This window comes from Antechinus flavipes, chromosome 1 (assembly GCF_016432865.1).
Source record: "Antechinus flavipes isolate AdamAnt ecotype Samford, QLD, Australia chromosome 1, AdamAnt_v2, whole genome shotgun sequence".
Taxonomy (NCBI): domain Eukaryota; kingdom Metazoa; phylum Chordata; class Mammalia; order Dasyuromorphia; family Dasyuridae; genus Antechinus; species Antechinus flavipes.
Genome location: NC_067398.1, coordinates 653431423 through 653455836, shown reverse-complemented (window position 1 = coordinate 653455836; position 24414 = coordinate 653431423). Strand labels below are relative to the sequence as shown.

The 24414-nt window shown below is 53.0% G+C and overlaps 1 protein-coding gene across 5 annotated transcripts in view; it reads right to left on the bottom strand.

The window, feature by feature from the left end:
- Window positions 1–2519: 2519 nt before the first annotated feature.
- PDE4A (phosphodiesterase 4A) overlaps window positions 2520–24414 on the bottom strand; it is a 32782-nt gene continuing 10887 nt past the window's right edge. For 3 of the 5 annotated variants that reach the window (XM_051971508.1, XM_051971505.1, XM_051971506.1), the window contains exons 2-15: window positions 17728–17919; window positions 17452–17485; window positions 17146–17219; window positions 17020–17069; window positions 16536–16648; window positions 11596–11689; window positions 10522–10712; window positions 9540–9638; window positions 9203–9367; window positions 7785–7884; window positions 7263–7417; window positions 6457–6579; window positions 5831–6013; window positions 2520–5519 (exon numbers count right to left, since the gene is read on the bottom strand). In XM_051971508.1, coding sequence (XP_051827468.1) covers window positions 4959–5519; window positions 5831–6013; window positions 6457–6579; window positions 7263–7417; window positions 7785–7884; window positions 9203–9367; window positions 9540–9638; window positions 10522–10712; window positions 11596–11689; window positions 16536–16648; window positions 17020–17069; window positions 17146–17219; window positions 17452–17485; window positions 17728–17774 — 1989 coding nt within the window. In that variant the 5' untranslated portion in view covers window positions 17775–17919 and the 3' untranslated portion in view covers window positions 2520–4958. Of the gene's footprint in view, window positions 5520–5830; window positions 6014–6456; window positions 6580–7262; window positions 7418–7784; window positions 7885–9202; window positions 9368–9539; window positions 9639–10521; window positions 10713–11595; window positions 11690–14029; window positions 14544–16535; window positions 16649–17019; window positions 17070–17145; window positions 17220–17451; window positions 17486–17727; window positions 17920–23579; window positions 24039–24414 lie in introns of those variants that run through there. The other 2 variants (XM_051971507.1, XM_051971509.1) reach the window with 2 other exon arrangements.

Below are 24414 nucleotides of genomic sequence, written 5' to 3'. Positions count from 1 at the left end.
CCTTCCTCCCCACCCCCCAATCTAAACCCTTTCCACTTTTCTCTCTCAGAAGGTTGGTTGCATAAAAAGGCCGGCCTTAAGGGAAATAAGCCTGTTAAGACCATTGTCTTCTCATTCCCTGAAAGTGAATGGGCTACTAGTCACCTCAGAGCAATCTCCTTTGCTCTTCCTCTAAATCATTTGACTTTGGCCCTTTGTCATTTAGAAAGGGTTAAAATACAGATGGAAAGAAGAAGGTCCCTTTGCTTACTCCAGGATCTAGGAGTGATCCACAAAGGAATGGCCTGATGATTTTGGTGTTTCATTTGTAATGTTGGCACACCTATTTTATTTCCAGATTCCTATAACTGTCATCTCAATTAACCTTGTGGTGGAGAGAAAAGTGGGGAGAACATAGGGGAACTATGCTAGTTTGGGCATATCTTTAAGCCAGAAATGGCTTGGATATTAATGTTAAGTTGCTTTTGGCAGGCTTGTATCTAAAACACAGAATACAATATTAATGTTTTCTTTGGTACATGAAGCCTCTGGACTCCTCAGAATAATATTTTTAAATGTATAAAATGTATAAATTATGTATAAAATATATAAATGTAAATGTATAAAATATGTAGGACTATGAAGGAAACCAATTATATGAAAATGACATTATCAGAATATTAAAGAGAGTTCACAACTTCCAAATCAAGAACATTTTATAGACATTTCCCTATTTCACTCTGTAGGGCAGTCCCCCAAAGCACATTGCTTCTTCAGTTTGACAAAATAAGTACCTACTATGTGCAAGATATCGTGTTTCTCCTTTGTGATGATTCATATCTACCCTTTCCACTTCAGGGGCTGCTGCTCTGGCTCAGGCCTTCATGGTGTCACCCCTGGAACAACAACAGCCTCCTGCCCTATTTCTAGTCCACTAGGTTCCTGGCTACCTCCTCTTTCTTAGTCCCAGCTTTCATCAATATCCATCTAACCATAGCTCCTAAGTGATCTGGTGCACTAATTTTATTTTTTTAATTTTTATTTATTTATTTGCTGAGGCAATTGGGGTTAAGTGACTTGCCCAGGGTCACACAGCTAGGAAGTGTTAAGGGTCTGAGATCAAATTTGAACTCATCCTTCTGACTTCAGGGTTGGTGCTCTATCCACTGTGCGCCCTAGCTGCCCCTGGTGCATTAATTTTTAAAATGCTTTTCTCACAACCCTTTAAAGGAGTCAGTGGAGGTATTGTACTTGGACTCATGAAGACTTCAATGCAAAGCTTCCTCAGACTTTTGATTAGCTCTGTGACTGAGCAAATCACTTCTCTTACCCTCAATTTTCTCATCCCTAAAATAGATAATAGCTCTATGACTAAGACACTTAACTTTTCTTACTCTCAGTTTCCTCATCTTTAAGTGTAGTAGTAGTAGTAGTAATAATAATGGATTGTTGTGATCAAATGAGATCATGTTAAAGATTTTTACAGATTTTAAAGCTTCATATGAATGCTTGTGATATCTATACCATCATTTTTAACATGAGGAAAAATCTCTCAAGAGATTAACAATCACAATAAGTATCAGAGCAGAATCTTGAACCTAGGTTTTTTTGGCTCCAAGTATGGATGCTGATTTATGGTTTTTCTTTGTATCTCTTGTGTGTATCCTAGGTGCACAGTGTCTTGTTGACAGTTGACTCTTTCCAATCTACCTGGCCCCTCATCATATCACTTCGTTGCTTAGAAACCACCCTGGAGTCCTAGTTACTTCTCCAGAATTCAGTTTGCAGCCTGACTCACATCCAAAGTCTGTCCCCAAGATCCTTTCTCTCTCTTTGGTCTTGCCTTCCCTCCTTGACACACAAACTCTGTCCTCCAGCCCGGTTATCTCTTCCTTTCTCCAGTAGATACCTTTGGCCCACCTTATCTCAAAATCCGACCCATACTCCATCCCCCAGGCTTAAGTGTCTTTACTGAATCTCTCCCTGACCCCCCCAAGGTTTACCCTGGATACCATTGTACCTTTGTTCTTTGAATCCCTACTGAATACGGAGTGAGAACCTCAGATTTTCCTCTATTTCACTGTTAAATTCCTGGAGAGAAAAGACATCAGTGGGGTCTCCTATAGACCTAATTCAGTGATTTGCCTGAGGAATAGGGAAGGGAAGGAGGCAATCATTAAGCATGGGCTAAAAACCAGGGCCAGAGTGTATGTAGACCATAGGATTTAGTGCAGGATTCTGATGTGGTCCAACTACCCTCCCCATGCACTCCCCTATTTTACAGATAAGGAGCCTGAGGCCCAGAGAGTTGGAGTAACTTGCCCAGAGTCACACAGCTAGCGAATGCAGAGCCATCACTCAAGCTCACATCTTCTGACCCCATCCAGATCTAGGGTGGGGCCACCTCTAGGTCCCACCAGACCACGCTGTTGATGGACAGAACTCAGAAGGAGAATTCTACACCTAGATGAGGAAATAAGAGATTGTCAAAGCAAGCAAAGGCCTAGAGCAGAGGAAATAAAGTCACACCAGCCAGAGAGTCTGTTAAGGCCTCACTTTAATTGGAGACACCACTGACAGCCCAGTGGACAAAACGCCAGAGAATTGCAGAGCCCTCACCCGGCCACCACAACCCCCCTTCCATCATCCCTCTGCGGCCGGGGGGTGCTGGGGTTCCCCCTTCTCTACCCCCGCCTAGCTTTTCCAGGGCCTTGGGGAGAGTGGGCTGGGCGGCAGGACAATGGCCCAAAGCCACTTTCCTTTTCTCCATTACCAGCCATACCCCCCATCCTCTAAGGAAGAAGGGGTGAGCAATTTCTGCCTCCTCTCTTCCCCTGACACAACGCATGAGAATCATCATAATTGCGCTCTCCCACTTGTCTATATTACACAATATAAATACACCGGAGGCCGCCTCACCAGGAGGCTCCCCTGCCCCCTCCCCAACCCCTCTCCCTCCCGGCGGCCGGAGGGGAGGACGGACGGAATGGGACAGCATTAGAGGCTCGGGAGGGGATGACTTGGGGGGAGGCCATTTTCCCTTTATTCTACTGGAGAATAATTTACAATCCATCCTTACAGTATGTACAGACGGCGGCGGCACAGCCTCCACCCTGACCAGCTGGACAGAAACCACTTTCTTTACAAAAATAAACCCTGTACAGGAGCCCAGGGGCGGGGGAGGAAGGGGAGGCAAGGAGGTGTGAGGAAGGGCCTGGGATCCACTGAGGCCGAAGGACCAGCAGACAGGAGGAGGGAGGGAGGAGGAGGGCGATAATAACTCACATTTATTTAGAGGGCTTCAAGGTTTACAAAGCACTTTCCTCACAACCACCTTGTGAGGTAGGAAGTGTAAGTGATTATTATCTCCATATTAAAAAGGAGGAAACCGAGGCTTGCCCAAGGCCGTACAGCTAGTGCCAGAACCAGGATTGGAAGCCAGGTCTTTCTGCTCTTTCATCAAACAGAAACGACTAATGATGGGCAAGGGGGAGATGGAAAGCCAGAGAAGGGAGCCAAGGACAGAAATGGATCACAGATGAAGGAACAAAAGAAAGGGCTGATTGCTGCTACAGTACTGTGTGTGATCAGAATTGGCAAGGAAAGGAGAGGTGCAGCAAAGGAAAAGAAATACCACTGCCCCCTTTCTACCTCCACAGCCTCCGTTGAGGGCGGTTCCGTCCAGAGCGGACCCCAGCTCCTTCCCTGCCTGGGCACTTCTAGATGGAAAGGGGGAGTCCTGTCTTTCTGACCTGTGACCCAAGAGCCTCTCAGCCCCCAGTGGTTGGGGCACCTGGCAGAGGCCAGAGGGAAAATCAGGGCAGGGGTTACCAGGAGAAGAGAGGCAGCTTTGGTTCCCAAAGGAGCAGGAGTGGGGGCTGCCAGGGGAGGGGGGAAAGGGAGGAGTGGGATTGGGTTTGGGGTCGGGTGGAATTTATTGCTTGGAGCTCCCCCCCATGGGGGACCAGCTGGGGAGGGGAAGGAGGGGGGTTGAGGGGGAACTGCAGTCTCCTGAGCACGGACCCTCTGCTCCCCAGCTCCCCTCACTGTCCCCCCAAGGCCACAGGGAGGGGTTAAGGCAGAAACCAGGAGAGCAAACAGCAGCTAGGTGGGAGGGAGGCAGAGCTTCCCCCTCCAGCCCATTACAGAGGCCAGAAAAACTCATCACACCCTCCAAAGGCAAACCTGAGGCCCAAGGAGAGGTCAGGGCCAGGGAGGGGGAGAGGCAGCCCTTCCTGCCCTTCCGTCCCCCCCAGCCCGCCCCCCCAGACACACACGCCCGAGTTTTTGGCAAAATTAAAAGAGCAAAGAAAGCGGCTCAGGGTGCTGACCACACTGCCCAGCCCCCCACCACACACGCCCTTCACCCAGCCCTGCTCCCCACTGTATTGCCAATCACTGTGCAAAATAGAGGAAGACTTCCTGAAGGTGGTAGCCCGGGGTGGGCGTTGGCTAGGAGATGGGGTCCCCATGCACAGAGACCCCTTGCTCCCCCTAGGATGGCTATGCCCAGCAGGGGGCACCCCGAGGCCTACTCACAGCAGGACAAGAGAGAAGTTAGTAGTTGGGCACAGACTATGCCGAGGAAGACTGAGCCCTAGAGGCTGGGGTAGGGAAGGGCATCTACAGTTGCTGTGTTTCATTCCCTTTTTTTTTTTCTTTTTTCTTTTTTTTTTCTAAAAACTTCATAGTTAAAAACAGAAAAAATCTCCCCCCTTTACCCTCCCCCCCGCCCCTTCCCATCCATCCCCTACCCCTATCCCTAATCCCACCACCAAAAAACCCCGCAGGGAAAAAAAAGAAAAAGGGGGAAAAATAGTTTTCTTTTTTCTTTTTTTTCGAAACTGCAAGTTTTTGCTGCTGCTGCTTCCGGAAACAGGTTGAGGTGGTTGGTGGACGTGGAGGAGTCCAGGGCTGGGGAAGACGTAGGGAGGGGGAGATGGAGCTCAGGCTGGACATCCTAGGTCCCCTGGACTGGCTCAAGCCTCCCTGGGGGGTTCTTCCTCTGCTTGGGAGGAGGTCTCGGCCTCGGTCTCGGTCTCGGCCTCGGCCTCTGTTACTTCTGCTTCTGCTTTCAGCTCCTGAGGCGGCACTATGGCTGGCTGCTGCTCCTCTTTGGCTGGTGTGGACTCCCTCGGCCGCCCTTCTTCCTCCCCCATGGTGTCTGGTGTGGGACAGCTTTGTGGAATTATCCAAGCTCCGGTTGGACTTAAGGGCCTTGTGGAGGGTGGGGCGGGCAGGCTGCCCTTTGCGGGGCCATGGCCTGGGCCTGCCCGCCCCTTCTCGGGGGCTGGCTCGTCCTCTCCCTCCAGCGGGGCCTTGGGGGCTGCTGTGTCCTCCTCACAGATCAGTTCGAATTGGAACCTGTCCTGGGGCTGGCCAGGCGGCTCCTCGGGGGGCGGCGAGGGGCTCTGTGGGATCGCGCTGTGATACCAGTCCCGGTTATCCTCCAGCGTGTCCAGAATCTCCTGGGCATCGGGGTGAACCAGGTCCGCCCACGTCTCCCACAGGGGATGCACAATGTAGTCGATGAAGCCCACCTGGGGCAGGGAGAGAAGAGGAGGATCCCCCTGTGACCCTTATCACCACGTGATGTGGCGTGGGACCCCCAAGTTTGCTTGTAGCAGGGAAGGGCTACCCAGGAATATTGGAGGGGAACCAGCATCCCATTCCGAGACCCTGTGGGGCAATGTCCTGTGGCAGGAAGGGGGAGGGCGAGTGACGTCCCGCGGGGAACAGGGAGAGTCCTTTAGGAATAATGGTATCCCGGGCATCCCTGGAAGGGTCGGGGAGCCCCCCCACCAAGGAGGGCAGTGCCAGAGATTTTCAGATGTAGGGAGGGGGCTGATACCTGGGATTTCTCCACAGATGCCGTGTGCTTGTCACACATGGGGCTGATCTCCATGCCCCTCTCCCGCTCCTTGTCTCCCTGGTGGAAGAACTCCTCCATGATGCGGTCAGTCCATTGCCTGTACAGTGCCAGGGGCTTTGTCGGGTTGCTGAGGTCAGCGCAGTGCACCATGTTCCGAAGGACCTGAGGGATGCGGAAGGTTCCTTAGCTTTTCCCCGTGGGACGCGAGTATCCCTTGCAATCCCAGGTTGGACAGGCTTTTGAATCCCACCCCAGACAAGAATGATAGTCGGCTTCCAATCCCCTTAGTGGCAGGGGTCACTCCCACATAAGGCAGCTTTTTCCATTTGGGGACAGATCTCTAATTAAGAGTTTCTTCCCTTGCCCGGACCTCAATTTCTCCATCTACAAAATGGGAAGAAAATGGAATTGCCTCAGCTCAGTTCCCGTTAGCACCCAGAGCTGATATATGGAAAAGTTACGTGAGACAGGGAAGGATGTTCTGGAGAATTGTTTCAGGAAAAGGACTTAGCGTAGGAATTCAAGAAGTTTCTCAGCCAAGGGTCTTGTCATCTGTGGTCGTCACTGAGTGGGCGAGAGCTGAGGTCTGCAAGCAAGCCCCTCACCTGTATTCGATCCGTATAATTGTCCAACAGCAGGACCCCTGAGCTTGTCACTTTTTTAGTTTCCACCATGGTCTTGAGGTCAGCCAGAAGGCTCATGTGTTTGGACATATCTGTGGCCAGCACCTGTGCGGGGCGGAGAGCGTCTCATTGACAGGGTCAGGGCACTCTGTTTCCTCACTATTGTTCAATCCTGGCCCTTGGACGTCTAGTTGCTCCCCGCGTCCAGCTTCCGCCTCCTCCCGCTCCTGGCTCCCCATCTCCCCTTGATCCCAATTCCCGGCCCTCACCTCCCCCTCACAACTGTTCCCGGGGTAAATCTGCGGGTGCTAAGGAGTGGAAGGATGCACACAGCACTTGGGGCATCCCCAGACAGCTTGGGACGCTGTGTCACTGAGCTTGGGCCTCCTGCCCGAGGTGGGTCCTCGTGCTGAGCAGCCAGTAGGAGCCTGGCCAGGCAGGACTGGGGAGGCAGGAGACAGGCCGGGAGAGGGCTTCAGGAAGGTGGTCACAGTCAGCCTGGGACTGGACCAGCAAAGGCCCCTTCTCTCCTTCTCCCCCAGCGAACACCGGGGGGCAAGGGGCATGTACCCTTCTGTAGTAATCAAGGGGTGCAATCGATAACAGGTATATAAAATCCCTGATCCTGACTCTGCTCACACTGCCCACCCAATCAACACCTTCCCTACCTTCCACGTTAACGACCTCCCATGAAACTTCTCCCTACTCCTTCCTGAAGCATAACAGTGCCAGTCATCCTCAGCTCCCTTTTCCCACAGACAATGACCACCCCTCTAGCCATTCTTCACCATATCAATGACCATCCTGCGAAGACTTTGCCTCTGCCTCTTGTTCAAGTTCTGGAAGATGTCACAGTTCTCCTCCTGCAGCAGCTTGAAGCCCACAGCCAGGTGATGATTCTCCAACACAGACTCATCATTGTACATCAGGGCTAGTTCTGAGTCTGCAGAAAGGGCACTTCAAGTTGGACATAGGGTAGAGTGCCTCAGCTCCCCACACTAAGGACTTCACTCTACTCCTCTTCTCTAGGAATCCCTCATTTTCCTCTCCCAGGACTCCCCTGTAAATCCTCCCCACCTTTCCTCCAGATTCTCCCTCCAAGGACTCTTCAATACTCCAGAGACTCCTCCTCACGTCATCCCACTGTCCCAAGCTCTAATTACTTTTAGCAGTAGGGATAAGGGGAATAGGGGCTTAAAGTCTCAAAATTAGAAGGAACCTTCCTGAGTCCAAACCCTTCATTGCAAAGGAAGAAAATTAAAGGCAAAAAGGGTAAAAAGCCTTGCTGAAGATAGGAGAGAGGATCTTACTTGTATTGATGAGGAACTGGTTGGAGACCCCGGGGTGGTCAACATCATGGATGGCAGCGGCAAACAAAGCAGCTAGGATTTCCAGGTCTGTGAACACAGCCTAGGGGCACAGGGTACAAAGGGGCAAAGGGATAAAGAACCATTTCCTCAGCAGAGTAAATGAGAAACAGGGGTCCAGAGACACTGAGGGGCAGGTTCCAGCAAGAAGGATGGGGGTTAGGCAGCAAGCAACATGCAGAAGGGTAGAGCTTGTGATCATGGAATTTCTCTCCTCAACAGCCTTTGGTGACTCCTGATGGCCCGCTGACTACAGTTCAGTGGAGAGGTTCTTAGCTTCCATTGTTTTCAGTCGTGTCTGCCTCTTGGTGAATCCATTTGGAGTTTTCTTGGCAGAGACACTGGGATGGTTTGCCATTTCATTCTCTTCTCTTTTTACAGATGAGGAAACTGAGGCAAACCAGAGTCACATAGCTACTAAGTGTGAGACCTGATTTGAACTAAGGAAGATGAGTTTTCCTGACTCCAAGCTAGGCACTATGTCTAGTGCCATCTTGCCTGCCCTAAGTGGAGAGATTACTCCTACATGCAGAGGAGCCTTTGATGCTTATTATAAGTGACCTTCCATAAGCCACTTAGGATCAATCACCAGACACTTATTATGTACTGGCTATGTACTAGGCAGTGTGCTAAATGAGGAGTCTCACTGGGCCTCAGATTTTTTCCTATATAAAATGAGTGGCTTGACCCACATAGCCTCTAAGGACCTTTCTAGCACTAGACAGATGATCCTCTAAATTCTTGATATTCAAAGCCTCCCATCATTTTATCTGGCTGCTCCCCTTAATGTATACCTTCCATTTTAGATAAACTTCTCTTTCCTCCATAATCCTTTATTGCCCTTCTCTCCCCATCTGTGCTCCTTTGCTTACACTTTCCCTCAGCCTTAACCTCCTTTCCCTGAAACCCAGTTCAGATGCCACCTTGTCCAAGGGTACCACAGTTCAGTAGCAGTCAGGAAAACCTGGGTTCAAATTCTGCCTCAGTCAGTTATTAGCTAAATGTGACTCCACATACTCTCTTTATTCTGCCAAATGAGGGCACTGGGTGGTCCTGAGATCCTTTCCATCTCTAAAGCCTGGTTTTTTAAAGTCTTGTATTCTCTGATCTCTTTTCCTGTTTTCCTAGAATATTTTGTATCTGCCTCTGTCACAGCCTACCTGGTGTTTCATTTATTTCTGTATGATTAGACTACGAGGGCCTAAGAGCAGACCCTATGGCCTAGCTGGCTTTGAATCTCCAGCACTGAAGGGAAGAGCTTTGAATGGAATAACTAATAAGTATTTCTTGAATGGAATTGGACTCGAAGGGTTCAGGGATCCCAAGAGGCTTAGGAGGACACCGTGGGGCGGTGGGCTTACATCAAGCGCTGGTGTGGCCAGAAGCACGTGTGTGGACTGCAGGACATCAGCGGCATGCAGGCTGTTGTGATAGGCCACGTCAGCGTGGTAGTGGTCCTCCAGAGTCAGCATGTAGGTCACCAGTGTATCCGCCGGGATCTTGAAGGTCTTCAGCAGGTCCCTCTCCTAGGAAAGAACGAGGGGGATAGTTATGTCTTCCCCAAAGCCTTCCTCCATCCCCTCAGGAGAAAGGGATCTTGGCCTTGTCAAGTTTCTCAGAGCCTTATATCTGGATGCTTCATTTGTCCCTCTCCATTCCCATCCCCCAATTGGGCCCCCAGAGAACCCAGCCCCATACCTGGAATATGGTATACATGATACATCCTAGCGAACGGCCATTGGAGAACTCAGCTACTTGGAAGATATTAAGGCCCCACTTGTTCAGGTTTTCCAGTTCCTGATAAGAGGGTAGAAGGAAGCTCAGACCTCGGGTCAGAGGCCTGCAGCTTCCCTCCAATATCAATATGATCACAGAATCATATTGATTGCAAAAGTCCATGAGAAACCTCAAGTCATTCTTTGAGGTATAGATTATCTAAATCAAACTAGCTACGTACACATCATCTCACCTATGGGATGATAAGTGCTGGGAAGCCTCTCTTTCTACCCCAAACTATCTCCTAGTCAGCCTGTCCCAGGGTCTGAAATTTCACTTTTAAATCTTCCTCTGGATTAAGCTTTTGACTAACTACAAAAATAAGACACTTCTAGCAAAGGCAAAACACTGTGTGTGATCTTGAGTAAATCATTGCATTTCCCTGCCTCGGTTTCTATAACATAAGGAGATTGCACTAGCTGGATTTTGAAGGGTCCTTTTAGCTCCAGATATATGATCTTAGGACCCTAAGTCCCTTCCTCCCTTCCTGGGTTTCAGTTTCCTTCTCTGAAAAGGAAGGTGGTTAGATGGAAAGCAAAGACCCTTGCCCTTGTCCCCTCTGGAAATCTGGTGACCCCTTCTCAGGAAAATGTGTGTTGCTTAGGTGCACAATTGAAAGAAATGCTAAATGCCAGTTAACCTCTATCACTTTTTTCCACCCAAGCACATGGACCCCTTGAAATGACTCAGGATCCATGGATTCTAGGTTAAGAATCTCTTGATGATCTTGAAGCCCCTTTCTGCTCTTAAAATACCCACAAGGCCTCTGATTGAAACTAATACCTCTCCTCGAATCACTCGATCCTGCTCTCCCTGAGGGACTCGAAGGCTGGAGAGGGTCTCATTTGGCTCAAAGAACCTGGTAGATGAATCCCCAAACATAGGAGGGCACACAAACACGCACCTGGCCCAATAGCTCCTCCTGGTCAGTCTTGACCCCAAATCGAGGGATGCCCGAGTTGCTGAGACTGGAACTGTGGGTGAGCTTTTTGACTCCACTGATCTGGGACATGGGTTGCCTCTGTGGCCGTTGCTGAAGCTGCTTCTCCTGCTCCTTGGGGGTAGGGGATGGAATCTCTACATCAGCCTGCTTGTCTATAGAGGAGGGGAAAAGAGAGACAGACCCATAGGACATAAGCCCCCCTACCTCTGGCCCCTGTTTTCCACCTGCTCCTCAGGGCATGGGGAGAACCATTTAGGGACCGCCCCCAGGGTCTGCCCAGGAGGCGCAGAGGGCTTTGGTAAGCTCACACAGGAGACAGCTGGCCCCGAGCTGTTCATCTTGATTCAATGGCTGGAAGCCACAGAAGACACAGGGAGCCTTTCCTGAAGAAATGGGCCTGGGTAAGGCCAGATGACCGGGGGTGGGGTCGGTGTTTGGGTTGGGGTCTTGGACAGAGGTTGGGTCAGGGGGGATGGAGGTTGGATATCCATCAGTCAGAGAGGGCAGGGGCCCGGAGGGGGACAACAGAGTGAGGCTCTGAAGGCCACGGCTAGATATGGAAGTTTCATGGCCTGGCAGGAAGTTGATGTAGTGGCCTGAGTTAATCCGGGTGCTGGAAGGGGGAGGCAGCAGAGAAGGGAGGGGGATGGGGGATGGGGCCTGGGGCTCCATGGCCCCCCCAGGCACCATCGAGGGGGGCGAGGAGGGGGCCCAGGGCACCCTCTCCAGGGGCTTCCTGCATCCCCCCCACTACCCCAAGACCTGCATTATGATCTCAGGTGGCTCAGTAGCCAATAGCTCGGGGTTACCTGGAATATATTTGTATACCAGTCTGCCATTGGCAAGAACCCTCAGAGCTAATCCCTGAGTCCTGAGAAGGATCTCCTCAAAGTTCCAGGGGGTTCTTTATTGCCAACTCCTTTTCTTGGGGGACCCCTCTGTCCCGATCATGATCACAGTGAAAGGTCCTTCTTCCTCAGCAGCCCTGAGGTTGAGAGTCAGGGCTGGAGCCCAGCGGGCTTCCCCCTCACTCACCCAGGAAGGTGGTGGAGATGTATTCCGAGACCTGGTTCCCCGATCGGCTCATTTCTGATAGGTGGGTCAGCTCACGGTTCAGCATCCTCTTGAACTATCCAGCCCAGTGTGGTGGGGAGTAAGGAGAAATGGGAGACACGGTGAGGAGGAGGAGGGGGCTGGGGGCTAATCCAGACATGGGGGAATGAATGGTAGATGTATCTGAAGAGATGTGTTTGCATGTTGGAATGGGGGGAGGCCCACTGGGTTAGTATTCCCAAGCCTCAGGGCTGGAAGGAAGCTTAACAAAACCCCCTCATTTTAAGTAGTAAAGCTCAAGGAAGTGAAGTAGTATCAATTCTTAAATCAGCCAGGAAACATTAGGTGCCTATTATGTACCAGCTACTGTTCAATCCCCTCATCTTAAAGACGGCCTTCCTTCTAAACTCTTCCCTAGCATCCCTGCTTCTTTTGTATAATCTTTGGGGGCTGCCAAGGCTAGAAAGACACCGGAAGAGCCTTCCTCCCCATGCCATGGCACTGAGTTCTGGCCAGGGGGATGTGTGGGGGAGTATACTCTCTTTTACCCTCCCCCTTCTTTGTAAGAGAGAGGGGTCCGGGCTTGGAGGTAGGACTCTAGGGTCCAAAGACCCTAAGGAAGGGGACACCCTGCCAGTGTCAGGGAGGGAACTGGAAGAAGGGGAGGGGCTCCTGCCTCCCTGGTGGAGCCAATCAAGTGGAAAGAGAACTCAAGTCTCCATGGTGATGGGAGTCTCCTCAGCAACTGCCCCTCCAACCAGCGGCTCTGGCTGCCGGAGATGGGGGGGTGTGCAACCAAGGGCACCTTAACCCCCAGCTTTTCAAGACCCCAAGCCAGAGGCTCCTGGGAGCTGTGAGGGCACTGGGCTCCTGGGTATTCTGGAAAGTGGAAGCAGCCGGGATGCTGCTCCCACGTCATTGTGGGCTCGTCCCCGGGGAGCTCCGGGCATCCTGGCACTGGGCCAGCCCAAAATCTGAAACGTCCTTGGGCGGTGTGAGGGTCCGGGCTTACCCGGCTCTCGGGAGGAAGCATGGGCTGTGAATGTGGGAACTCCCTAATGGAGGGGATCGAGAGTAAGCCTTTTCTCCCTGCAGCTCAGGTCACAGCTCTCTCCTTCCTGCCTCTCTGTGTCTCACACACACACACACAGCAGGGGGACAACAGCGGTAGCAGCCTGGGATCAGAGAGTCTGGCTGGGCGCTGCCTGTGCCTGCTTGTCCCATCTCCAGAACCCACACAAGACACACACGGGCACAAGCGTGCCAGGCCTGTGACATTGTAACTCAAGGAGGAAGGACACGGGCATCTGGGGCTCTCCCGGCAGCCCCACAGTCACAGCTCCGACTCGGAGGCCGGAGATGGCCCCTCTCCCAACCTCAGGGAGCCCCCCGCCCTGCACCCCTACGTGGGGTCCGGAGTAGGAAGCAGAGGCCGAGGCCGCAGTCCGGCCCCTCGTCCAGGAGCGTCTGCCCCGTGAGATTGGTGGGAAGTGAGAGAAGGAAGTGGGATCGTGGCACCCGGGGCTTCTCGCCTGCCCCAGGGCCCCGAGGAGAGCCACCCACTGCACGCTCGGCCACATGCGGGCGCTCGGAGGGTCCCGGGGAGGGAGACAAGCACCCACGGGGACAGACGGAGCCACCCCAGGCGGGCAGAATTCACTCAGTGAGTCCCACACGGCCGAGTCCCAGGCAGAGCCACAGAGAGAGACCCGAGGGCAGACCCCCAGACCCCCACCGAGTCTTCCCGGAACAGGAAGGCACGGAGAGTCCCAGTTACACAGAGTTGTAGGGAGTCGGAGAAGCACACGTAACCATGGGCACACACAGGGTCAGACGGCGCGGGCCCCGAGTGGCACAGGGAGCAGAACGTGACAGAAACCACAGCCCCGAAGGTCTCAGATGCAGGAAGAAACAGGCCCAGACAGACGGGGTTACCAGTTACACAATCCACCCGCCAGTGACAGACGTTCAGAGCACTACCACAGACAGACAGACGGACGAGCCCGGGATCACAGATGCAGTCTCTCTCTCTCTCACACACACACACACCCCCCTAGACAGACAGACTTAGCATCACAGATTCCCACAGCCCCCTCCCCCTGGGTCACAGGTACACAGGTCTCCCTCCCACCCACAGACACTCAGGTCACCGTCACAGACAGACAGACATTGAGGCCGTCAGGGTCACAGACACCCACAGTCCCCCACAAGGGCACAGCCACATCCTGACCCCCAGGGGCACACACAGGGCTCCGGGTCCCAGACAGACAGGCAGGGACCAGGCTCGCAGACTCCCCGGCACACACCGAGCCACACGCACTCCGGGTCGCGGAGCTGGCGGCAGCATTATCCGGGAGCGCTGAAGCTAGAGGGTCCCCTCCCCGCTCCCCAGCCCTGGCCCTCTCGGGCCCCCTACCTGGTCCCACCAGCCCACCAGCCATGGTTTGGAGCAGGTCTCACAGAAGAAATCCACCAGTGGCATCTTCTATCCTCAGCCCCCAGCCCGGGGCAGGGGGGAGGCCAGATGCAGGTGGCGGAGCAGGACAGGGTGGTGTCCCCGGGTGGGGGCAGGGGGCCGCTGGGTTGGGGAGGGGGTCCTCTCCCCCTCTGGTGGGGGGCCAGGGACACAGGCAAACAGAAATTAAGGGTTCCCTGTTGTTTGGGCCCCAGCCTGGGGACAGAGATGGCTTCTGGGATCCTGGGGGGAGGCTCGGGCCGCTCGGCTTGGGTAGGGGGGGGGCCGGGGGCTCTCTCTCCCAAGGCCGCAGCCCCCTCCCTGCTCCCGGCTCCCCGGCCCAGCCTGGCCGAGCCTATCACATCCTCCGGGCGCCCCGAGGCCAGCCCTGGCAGGGCCCCCAAGCTCGCTCTGGCACTGGCAGTCCAGAGGTCCCCCTGACAGCGGCGGCGGGGTCAGAGGGAGGGGAGGGACATCTTCCCATGGAGATGGAGGCGGCGGCGGAGGCAGCGGGGGAGGGGGAGCAAGAGGCCGGGCTTCCCGGGGGGGGGGGGGGGGGTCGGCCGGCCGTGGGGCTGCTCCCCGCCGGGCCTCAGCCCCGGAGCCGCAGGCAGGATCCCGGGTGTTTGCGCGCGCGTGTGCGTGTGTGCATGTCTCAGCCCCTCACTGCAGCACTGGCGGAGCAGACGGGCTGTGATGTCAGGTGATGGGGGGGGGGGGGCGGGGGGGGGAGGAGCTGTTAAAGGGGCACCGGAGCAGGAGGAGCCTCGGCGCAGGGATGCGGCCGGACAGGCGGACGGCAGCTGGGGTGGGCGCCCGGCGCCAGTGATAACGGGAGCGGCCCGGCGCACAAGCACCCCCCCTCCCCACAGCCCCGGGGCAGCAGTGCCGGCGGGCGGGGCTCTGGGCGCTCCCTCCCTCCCTCTGCTCTCCATCTCTCCCTTTTGCCTGTCTCTCCCTCCCTCTTCTCTCCCCTCTCCCTCGTCTGGAGCATAAGTTTGACACACACACACACACACACACACTCACACTTACACACACAATCATACACACAAACTCACAAAGACAGGCACATACTCTCACATGCTCACACCCACACATTCACACACTCACATCCACACTCACACTCACATACACTTAAACACTCACATTCACACACACTCTCACACGCTCACACCCACACTCACACTCACATCCACACTCACACTCACATACACTTAAACACACTCCCACTCACATTCACACACACTCTCACATGCTCACACCCACAATTCACACACTCACACCCACACTCACACTCACATCCACACTCACACTCACATACACTTAAACACTCACATTCACACACACTCTCACACGCTCACACCCACAATTCACACACTCACACCCACACTCACACTCACATACACTTAAACACACTCACACATTCACACACTTGCACACTCATACACAACTCACACATTCACACACTTATACACACAATCATACATTCACAGAAACTCACAGACAGGCACACACTCTCACACGCTCACACCCACACATTCACACACCCACACTCACACTCACATACACTTAAACACACTCTCACACTCACATTCACACACTTGCACACTCACACACAACTCAACATTCACACACTCACACTCTCACATGTACTCATACACTCACACATTCACACACTCACTCATACACTCACATTCACACACTCATACTTTCACACTCACACTCATACACACAGTCACTCACACACTCATACACACACAAAACTCACATTCACACACTCACACTTTCACACTCACACACTCATACACTCACTCACACACAACTCACACATAAACACACTCACTCATACTCACACACTCATACACACACTCATACATTCACACACATTCACACACACTCATACACATTCACACTCTCACACACTCACTCATACACACTCTCTCACAAAACTCATTCACACACTTTCACACTCATTCATACACTCACACACTCACACTCATACACGCACATACACACTCTCTCTCTCACACACACACACACACACACACACACACACACACACACACTGGGCCCCCCTAAGGAAGACGTGTTGACCTTAGGAGATGTTTTGCATCTGTAAACTTTCTCCCTCTCACTTCCTCTGCGTGCTTGCCTGCCCACCGGCCCCCTCCAGAAACTGGGGCCCTTCTGGGCCTGGGTCCCTCCCGACTGGCACTGGGATATTGGATCCTGGCTTTGAGGGGTACCTTAGGACCAGGTAGGACCCCAGACTCCCAGAGCTAGCACCCCCGCCCCCAGGTTGCTGAGCTTAAGGGTGTAGAGGGTCTTTCTCAGAACCCTAGAAATCATCTCTTCTCTGGCTGAGGCGAGGTTCAGGAGGCCCAGGATCCTGGCGAGCCCCTGGCAGTGCCGAGGAGCCATCTGACTCATCCATTTCAGGGGGGCCGAGGACCCCCGGGCTTACCTTGTGGGAGGCCATCTCGCTCACTGAGCGGTAGGTCTGCATTGTCTCTAACTGGTCCAGGCACCAGTCCAGCTCCTCCAGGGTCTCCCGGGCCAGCTGCTGGTACGTCTCCTCTGGGGAGGGGAAGGACACGGAATGGCAAAGGGGCCAAAGGCCCAGGTGGCGAGATCAGCTCTGTTCCTGGGGGGGACCGTGGGGCCCCACTCTCGCCTTGTCAGGATGAGAGGGCGGGACCTGGCCTGAGCCCCTGCAGGCTCCCAACTCGGGCCAACGGGCCTTCTTTCATTCAACATTTAAGTGTTTGTGAACTGGGAGCTGCCGTGCTGGGAAGCACGTTCAGGAAAATGCAGCTCCTGCCCTCACGGAGCTCCCTGTCTTATAGGGGATGGTAGGAGGCGACAGCGACAACGGGCAAGGTTGGGGTAACGTGCTACAGCAGGAAGAGCTCACCCTCATCTCTCCTTCCTCTTGCCATGGCTCTTACCTGAGAGCGTGGCCTTGTGCACTGCTGGCTGATTGCCCATTGGGGACTTCCTGGGGAAGAACAGACAGAGCATGAGCACTCCAGGGAGGGTCCCTGGACACCAGAGCCCCCCGGGTGGGCACTCACTTGTTGCCAACAGCGGCCGGCACATTGGCCAGGAGGGAGAAGTTGCTTCGGACACTTCTTAGACTTGCTAGCACCTGGGGTGACATAAGAAGGGCAGTCAGTGAAACCTCTGGCCACTGCGGCAGATGGGGCATTCAGGAAGAGTCCCGAGGCTGAAGGACTGGGCATACAATCCTAAGTCATTTTCTTGAGTAGCTCAACCCATACTACCCCCCACCACACACACAACCCCTGACCTCGCCCCACCCCCCACAACCATCAGTACCAGCCCCACCACCACGCCAAGGTTTTCCTCTTCAAACTGACCTGGGCAAAGGGCGTCACAATCAAGTCTTCATGTCTACAACAAACGGCAGTTTGGAGAGGGGGGTCAGAAACCAAAGAGCAGGCTTAGAGACTCGGGGAGCTCACTCTCACCCCCCAACTGGGCCGGGGGGTCGTCTGGGAGGGAAAGGGGAGCAGGGGGGCAGAGTGGGTGCGCAATCTTGGAGGGATAGACCGGGAGGTTTTGGCATGCTGGGGGACAGGGGGAGAAGTCGCTGAGCCTGGATGATCTTAAGGAGGGTAAGGAGGGATGCTCACACTTCACTGGCAATGGAAGAGTTTCGGGACATGGTCTTGGGTGACATGTCATAGTCACTGTCGGAGCGGTACAGGAAGGACTCACGGCGCTGGCTCTGGGGGGCGCTGGGGGGCAGCACCAGCCCCGGGCTCGCCTGCGAGTCCAAGGGGCTGCGTCCTGGGGAGGGAGAAGGTCCATTCTCCACCTCAAAGCTGCAACAGGGAGAGAAGGAAAAGGCAGAGAGGATGGGGAGAAGAACTATGAAACAGAGATGGGGAGGAATACAGATGGAGAAAAGGAGGAAAGAAAAAGGGAAAGAAAGGAAGAGATAAGGGAGGGAGGAAGGGAGGAAGGGAAGAAGGAAGGAAGGAAGGAAGAGATAAGGGAGGGAGGAAGGGAGGAAGGAAGAGATAAGGGAGGGAGGAAGGGAGGAAGGAAGGAGGAAGGAAGGAAGGAAGAGATAAGGGAGGAGGAAGGGAGGAAGGGAAGAAGGAAGGAAGAGATAAGGGAGGGAGGAAGGAGGAAGGGAAGAAGAAGGAAGAGATAAGGGAGGAAGGGAAGAAGAAGGAAGAGATAAGGGAGGAAGGAGGAAGGGAGGAAGGAAGGAGGAAGGAAGAAGGAAGAGATAAGGAGGGAGGAAGGGAGGAAGGGAAGAAGAAGGAAGAGATAAGGGAGGAAGGAAGGAGGAAGGGAAGAAGGAAGGAAGAGATAGGGAGGGAGGAAGGGAGGAAGGAAGGAGGAAGGAAGGAAGGAAGAGATAAGGGAGGGAGGAAGGGAGGAAGGGAAGAAGGAAGGAAGAGATAAGGGAGGGAGGAAGGGAGGAAGGGAAGAAGGAAGGAAGAGATAAGGGAGGGAGGAAGGGAGGAAGGGAAGAAGGAAGGAAGAGATAAGGGAGGAAGGAAGGGAGGAAGGAAGGAGGAAGGAAGGAAGGAAGAGATAAGGAGGGAGGAAGGGAGGAAGGAAGAAGGAAGGAAGAGATAAGGGAGGGAGGAAGGGAGGAAGGGAAGAAGGAAGGAAGAGATAAGGGAGGGAGGAAGGGAGGAAGGAAGGAGGAAGGAAGGAAGAGATAAGGGAGGGAGGAAGGGAGGAAGGGAAGGGGGAAGGAAGGAAGGAAGAGATAAGGGAGGGAGGAAGGGAGGGAGGAAGGGAGGGAGGAAGTGAAGGAGGAAGCAGGCAGAGGTGCGGACAATGGTATACACAGAAACTAAAGGAGAGACAATGGGAAATGTCAGAACACAGAGTCCGAGAGAGATGAGGATGGGAACAGAGATTGGGAAAGAGACAACTAGCAGGAGAAATGGACAGAAAATAAGAGGAAAACCAACCACAGAGCCTACCACCCTTTTGCCTGAGCTGAGCTCTCCTTGAACCCGGAGGTGGTGCAGTGGCACCATGGAAAGGGCTGGACTTGAAGTCAAGAAATCAAATCCAGCCTCAGCTGTTGGCCAGCACTTACCTGGGCAAGTCAACTTAACCTCTGCCTGCCTCAGTTTCGATGTCTGTAAAATGGGAATAATAGCACCTACCTCCTAGAATGGTTGTGAGGATAAAGTGAGATTTTTTTAAAAGCATTTTATAAACTTTAAAGTGTTATATAAATAGTAGCTATTATTATAGAGAGAGCAGGGAAGTTGTAGCTTCAGGTCTCTGAGAGTAAATCAATGAGTGGGAAAGTTTAGAAGAAGGAAATAGTGGGAACATTCCAGAGACAAGGGTTTGAGTCCTAGTCCTGGCACCAGAATTTGCTTGATCTTTCCTTTTCCCTCTCCCTCTCTGTTTCTTCGTTTCTTTGTGTCTCTCCCATTTCTGTGTCTCTTCATTTCTCCTCCTCTATTCCTCCCTCCCTCTCCCTCCCTCTCTCTTCCTCTCTGTTCCCTTCCCTCTTTCTCCCTCCCCTCTCTCTTCCCTCTCTCTCCTTCCCTTCCCTCTCTTCTCCTCTCCCTTCCTCTCTTCTCTCTCTCCCTCCCTCTCTTCTCTCTCTCCCTCCCTCTCTCTTCCTCTTTCTCCCTTCCTCTCCCTCCCTCTCTCCCTCTTCCTTCCTCTCTTCCTCTCCTTTTCCCCCTCCCTCTTCCTCCCTCTCCTTTTCCCTCTTCCTCTTCCTCCCTCTTCCTCTCTCCCTCCCTCTCTCTTCCTCTCTGTTCCCTTCCCTCTTTCTCCCTCCCTCTCCCCCTCCCTCCCTTCCCTCTCCCTCCCTCCCTTCCCTCTCCCTCTCTCTCTCCCTGCCTCTCCCTCTCTCTCTCACATGCACATTTGCACAGAGGGAAACTGACAGACTAGACAGAAACTGACAGATCAAGAAGCCACAAAACTACAAAACTAGGAGACAATTTCTGCCTTAGGAGAGGCAAAAGCCGATTCAAAAAGAGACATTCAGACCGATTTCTAGAAGAAGGGGGGAGGGCTGGCCCCTGACTGACAGAGAAGGAAAAAAAACACGACAGCTCCGCTTAGCTGGCACCTAGCCCAGCTCAGTCCTGGCATGGCGCCTGCCCCACCCTCCCCTGGGGGCCCATGTCTGTGCACTCCAGAGCCCTGGGACTGGGTACAGGTGTGGGGAGGGGGAGGTCTCAGGAGCCCCCTGTTTGTGCTTCCAGGAGCTCAACCTCCTCTTAACCCTGTCCTTGCCACATAAGGAGCCAGCCCAGCCTGGGGGAGGGAAAGGTAAACTCTGATCAGGTTGGATTTGAGAGGGAAAGCTCTGATCCCAGGAAAAGGATGGATGTTTAGAATCTGTGGCCTTGCCCCACGGCTGCAGCAGGGGGAGCACAGACACTCCAAGATGGGTGGATAGAGATGTTCATCACCCAGTCTCTCCCTTCACAACCTGAGATTCCAATGTGTCCTTGCAGGGCTCCCCTAAATCCAGCAAACACCCTCCAATGGAGCCCCCATTGGAGAGAGCCACACAGATAGGAGCCATTGTTGGAGGTCTTGATTCGGGCTTTTGTGTCTTCCTGCTCTGGTAGCTCTCCCGCTTCATTCAGCCTCCCTAGCTTCCTAGTAATGTTATCCCAGCAGAGAGCTGGGGAAGGTAAAGAAGCCGCTGCGTTCATTCTAAATGCAGATGTGGGGCATTATGTGGTATTTGGGTCCAAAGGTTCTGCTCCTACATCTTTGTTTTTTTCCTCACCACTCTCTTCTGTCAATGTCACTTCTCTTAGAGCTTCTACTATTACCTTCCCGAAGCTTCCTGACACCTAAATCTTTAGCTCCAGCCTTGCCCAGTGTTCTGAGCTCTCAACATGCTTCCCTGCCTTGTATAGCTCTGCCTTGTGTCTCGAGTACCTAGGACTCAGAGTGTCCAAAAACAAGCTCATTATCTTTGCCCCCAAAACTGCTTCTCCTGCTGATTTCACTCTTTCTGGCTATGGCACCACCATCTACTATTCGGTCTTCTATGTTTTAACCTGGAATTACCTTTTTTTTTTTTCCTCTCCTACATCACTTGACAAAACTTTCAATTCCACCTCATCTCATACACAAACTCCTTTCTTTTTCCAATGCCGTTACCTTAATATGAGTCAAGCTGTCACTGGCTTGGATTATTACAATAAACTCAAAACTTCTTACTGATTACATTACCTCCCCTTCCCAATAGGTTGTTCATACTGTTGTCAGATTCATCTTTGTTTCTCAAGTAAAACTCAAGATGCATCTGACTGGTGTTCAAGGCCTTTCATTGTAAAGCTTAAATCTACTTGCATCTGTGCTGTGCATTTTGCTCCATGTCCTGTATTCTCCTACCTCCATGCCTTTGCTCATGCTGTTCATCATACCTAGATTGTCCTCCCCTTCTTTTCATACATGAACATGTATGCTTGCCCAACTTAAATGCTATCTCCCAAATGGCTTGCCTAATCTCACTTTCTCACTTATAACTCACATAGTGCCTAGTTGCTCCTAGAGCAACTGGTGGTATTGTGGGTAGAGTATTGGGAATGGAATCAGGAATATGAGTTAAAATCTAGTCTCAGACACTTAAGAGCTAAGTGACTCAGGACAAGTCCATTAACCTCTGTTTTCTCAAATATAAACTATGAATATTAATAGTACCTAATTTTGCAAGGTTATTGTGAGAATCAAATAAAATATCAGCACAGTGGCTGGTACTTAGTAGATTCTATATAAATGTTTAATCTCTTTATTTTATAGTTGTACACTGTACATTTATAAATGGAATATATAATATTCCAATTACCTGCATTTGTGCTGTATCACTTAGTGTTTTTTTGTTTTTTGTTTTTTCTAAGCTAAATGAATTCAGGGAGTATGTTTTATTTAAATTTTGTATTTTCCCCTAGAACTAAAGACAGAGCACAAGTGATAAATATCTGATCAACTCAATTGAATTTAGTCAGCAAATGATCCCATCTTCTTCCTCTCCCCACCCTGAGCACCAATAACTCAGTTATTTGTGGTTTCTGACATATCTCCATCCTCCCAAACTTCCTGAATTCCTTATTCCTTCTTCATCTGACATACAGGTTCCATGGGACCTCCTCCCTCCACCCACCCTAGTAGGTCAAATTTTGCTAGGGTGGGGGTAGGAATGAGTGGGTACCTGGTACACTGTTTCCACTGTCCGAACTCCCTTCTTCCCTTCCCCCACCCACTGCAATGGCCCCACCTCCCTCAGGCTCCTGGGTCTGACATGGCCCCAAGGAAGTTCCCGGTCTAGTGACTACAAAACAAGTATATGAGGGGCTGGGGTGGGGGTGGGGAGGGAGGAATGATTTCAGTGGCTGAATGCATGTATGTGTCCCCGAGACTGTTGTGTGGCTGTAAGCTGCTGTGTGTCTTCGAGACTGCAGTGTGAGTGTGTAGCCCACCTGTTCTGAGTATGTACGACTTTCTGTCACTGCTCTGAATTTGTATTCAATGTGTCTGTGTGTGACAAAGTCTGTTTTTGAGACTACTGTTGTGTCTAGGTCTGCCCTCATGTGTACTGAGATTGCTGTGTGACTGCAATGTGCTGAAATTCTGAGCCTCTGGGTTTGAGTGCTGTGTCCTATGACATGCTATCTGTCATTTGTATAGTTCTAAAAACGACTGGATTGTTGATTCTGGGTTGGGGAAAATTTAAAGCTAGAGTGGTGGATCTAGAGAGAGCCAGACCTAGAATTGTGTAGGCAGCTTCCCTCCAGTGTGGTTCTGCTGAAAGCCTCTTTCCATTAGAAAAGTGAACAAGGCAAAAGAAATAGACTTAAAATTGCATAGAACTGTTGGACTGCTCTGGTCCAAATCTCCACTTTGCAGATAAGGAAACTGAGGTCCAGTTCAGTTACTTGCTCAAGGTCACATTTCTAAAAGCCAAAGATGGGATTTGATCCCACCTCCTCTAATTCCAGTGATTTCACTGTCCTTTTCATAAACTGAAGCCTCCTGAATTTTAATATCCTTACTCTAGTCCCCAGTCCCTGTTCCTCTTCTCCTACCCCCAACCCTTAGGTTCTGCCTTGGTCTCTTAATATTCTTAACTCTTCCATTCCCTCAGCTCTTCTCCCCTCAACTAAGCCCTCTCAGGCCCCTCAGGCCCCTACATTAGCAGGACCTTTCTCCTCCTCCATTCCCCCAAGTTTCCCTTCCTTGGACTCTAAATATACTCAGAGCGAGACACAGGAATCTTCCCCTCTCTGGTTTCCCCAGAGCCTCAGCCCGGACAAGCTAGGGTTTCAAGGCCAGGGCTTCAACTTGGGGACTGTGGGAAGAGGGTGAGGGGAGCTTGAGAAGTCTAGGGTGTGAGGCCCCTGGACCTGAGGTTTCTCGGCTGGCTGAGAAAGAGCTCAGGCCTTCCCTCCCCCAAGCACAGCAGGAAAAGTCCGGGTCTGGGAGGGCCCGGGTCTGGGTCCAGGCCAGGAGGCTGGACACCCACCTGACGGACTTGGTGAGCCGGTGCTGGCGAATGTCCTCTTCGCTGAAGGAGAAGTGTGTAGCGGGCTCAGAGCCGGCACCCAGGAAAGCCAGGGGGCGGATTGGGGGCAGCGTCAGGGCCAGGGCCGGGGGCCGAGGCTGGGGTCGGGGCTGAGCCGGGGGCGCCCCCGCCTCCCCCGGGGAGCCGGGCGGGCAGGAGCCAGAGAACATGGGAGCGGCGCATGGAGAGGTTGAGTGCTACCGCGGGAGCACGCCGGGGCTGGGCTTGGCGCCGGGACTCAAGCACGGGTCCGGCTCCTCGCAGCCCCAAAACAGAAGGTGGCAGTGGAGCCGCAAGGCTGAGAACTGGAGCGGCTCTGAGGCCGGAGGGGACGCGCCAGAGTCTGGGGCCTGTGGCCCCGCCCTTGGCAGGAGGGGCCAGGAGAACAGCCCAGGGTCACCCCCAAGGGACGGGACGAGACCCAGGAGTCCTGGAACCCGGAGCACAGCGCAACTCTTGGAGGGAGGCGGGGCCGGCAGGAGCCAGAGCCTCAGGAAGCTTCTCTCAAAGGCGCAAACTTTCCACTGAGTGACCGCACTCCCCTCCCCAATGACCCACCCAGAGCGGATTTAGGGGCGGGGAAGGGGGCTGCTCCTGCTGGGGGAATTTGCTTCGATTGGGTGTCCCTCGGGCGAGAAGTGGTATGAACTCCTTCCCCGGAGCTCCGGTGCCCCGCTCCCCTTCCTGTCCTAACTCCCCGCAGACACCCTCAGCTCCCCCAACTCCTGGCCCCGGAGGGCCATCAGCACAGGTTATTACAACCCTTCCCCCAAGCGGCGGCCTGAATCTCCGCCCT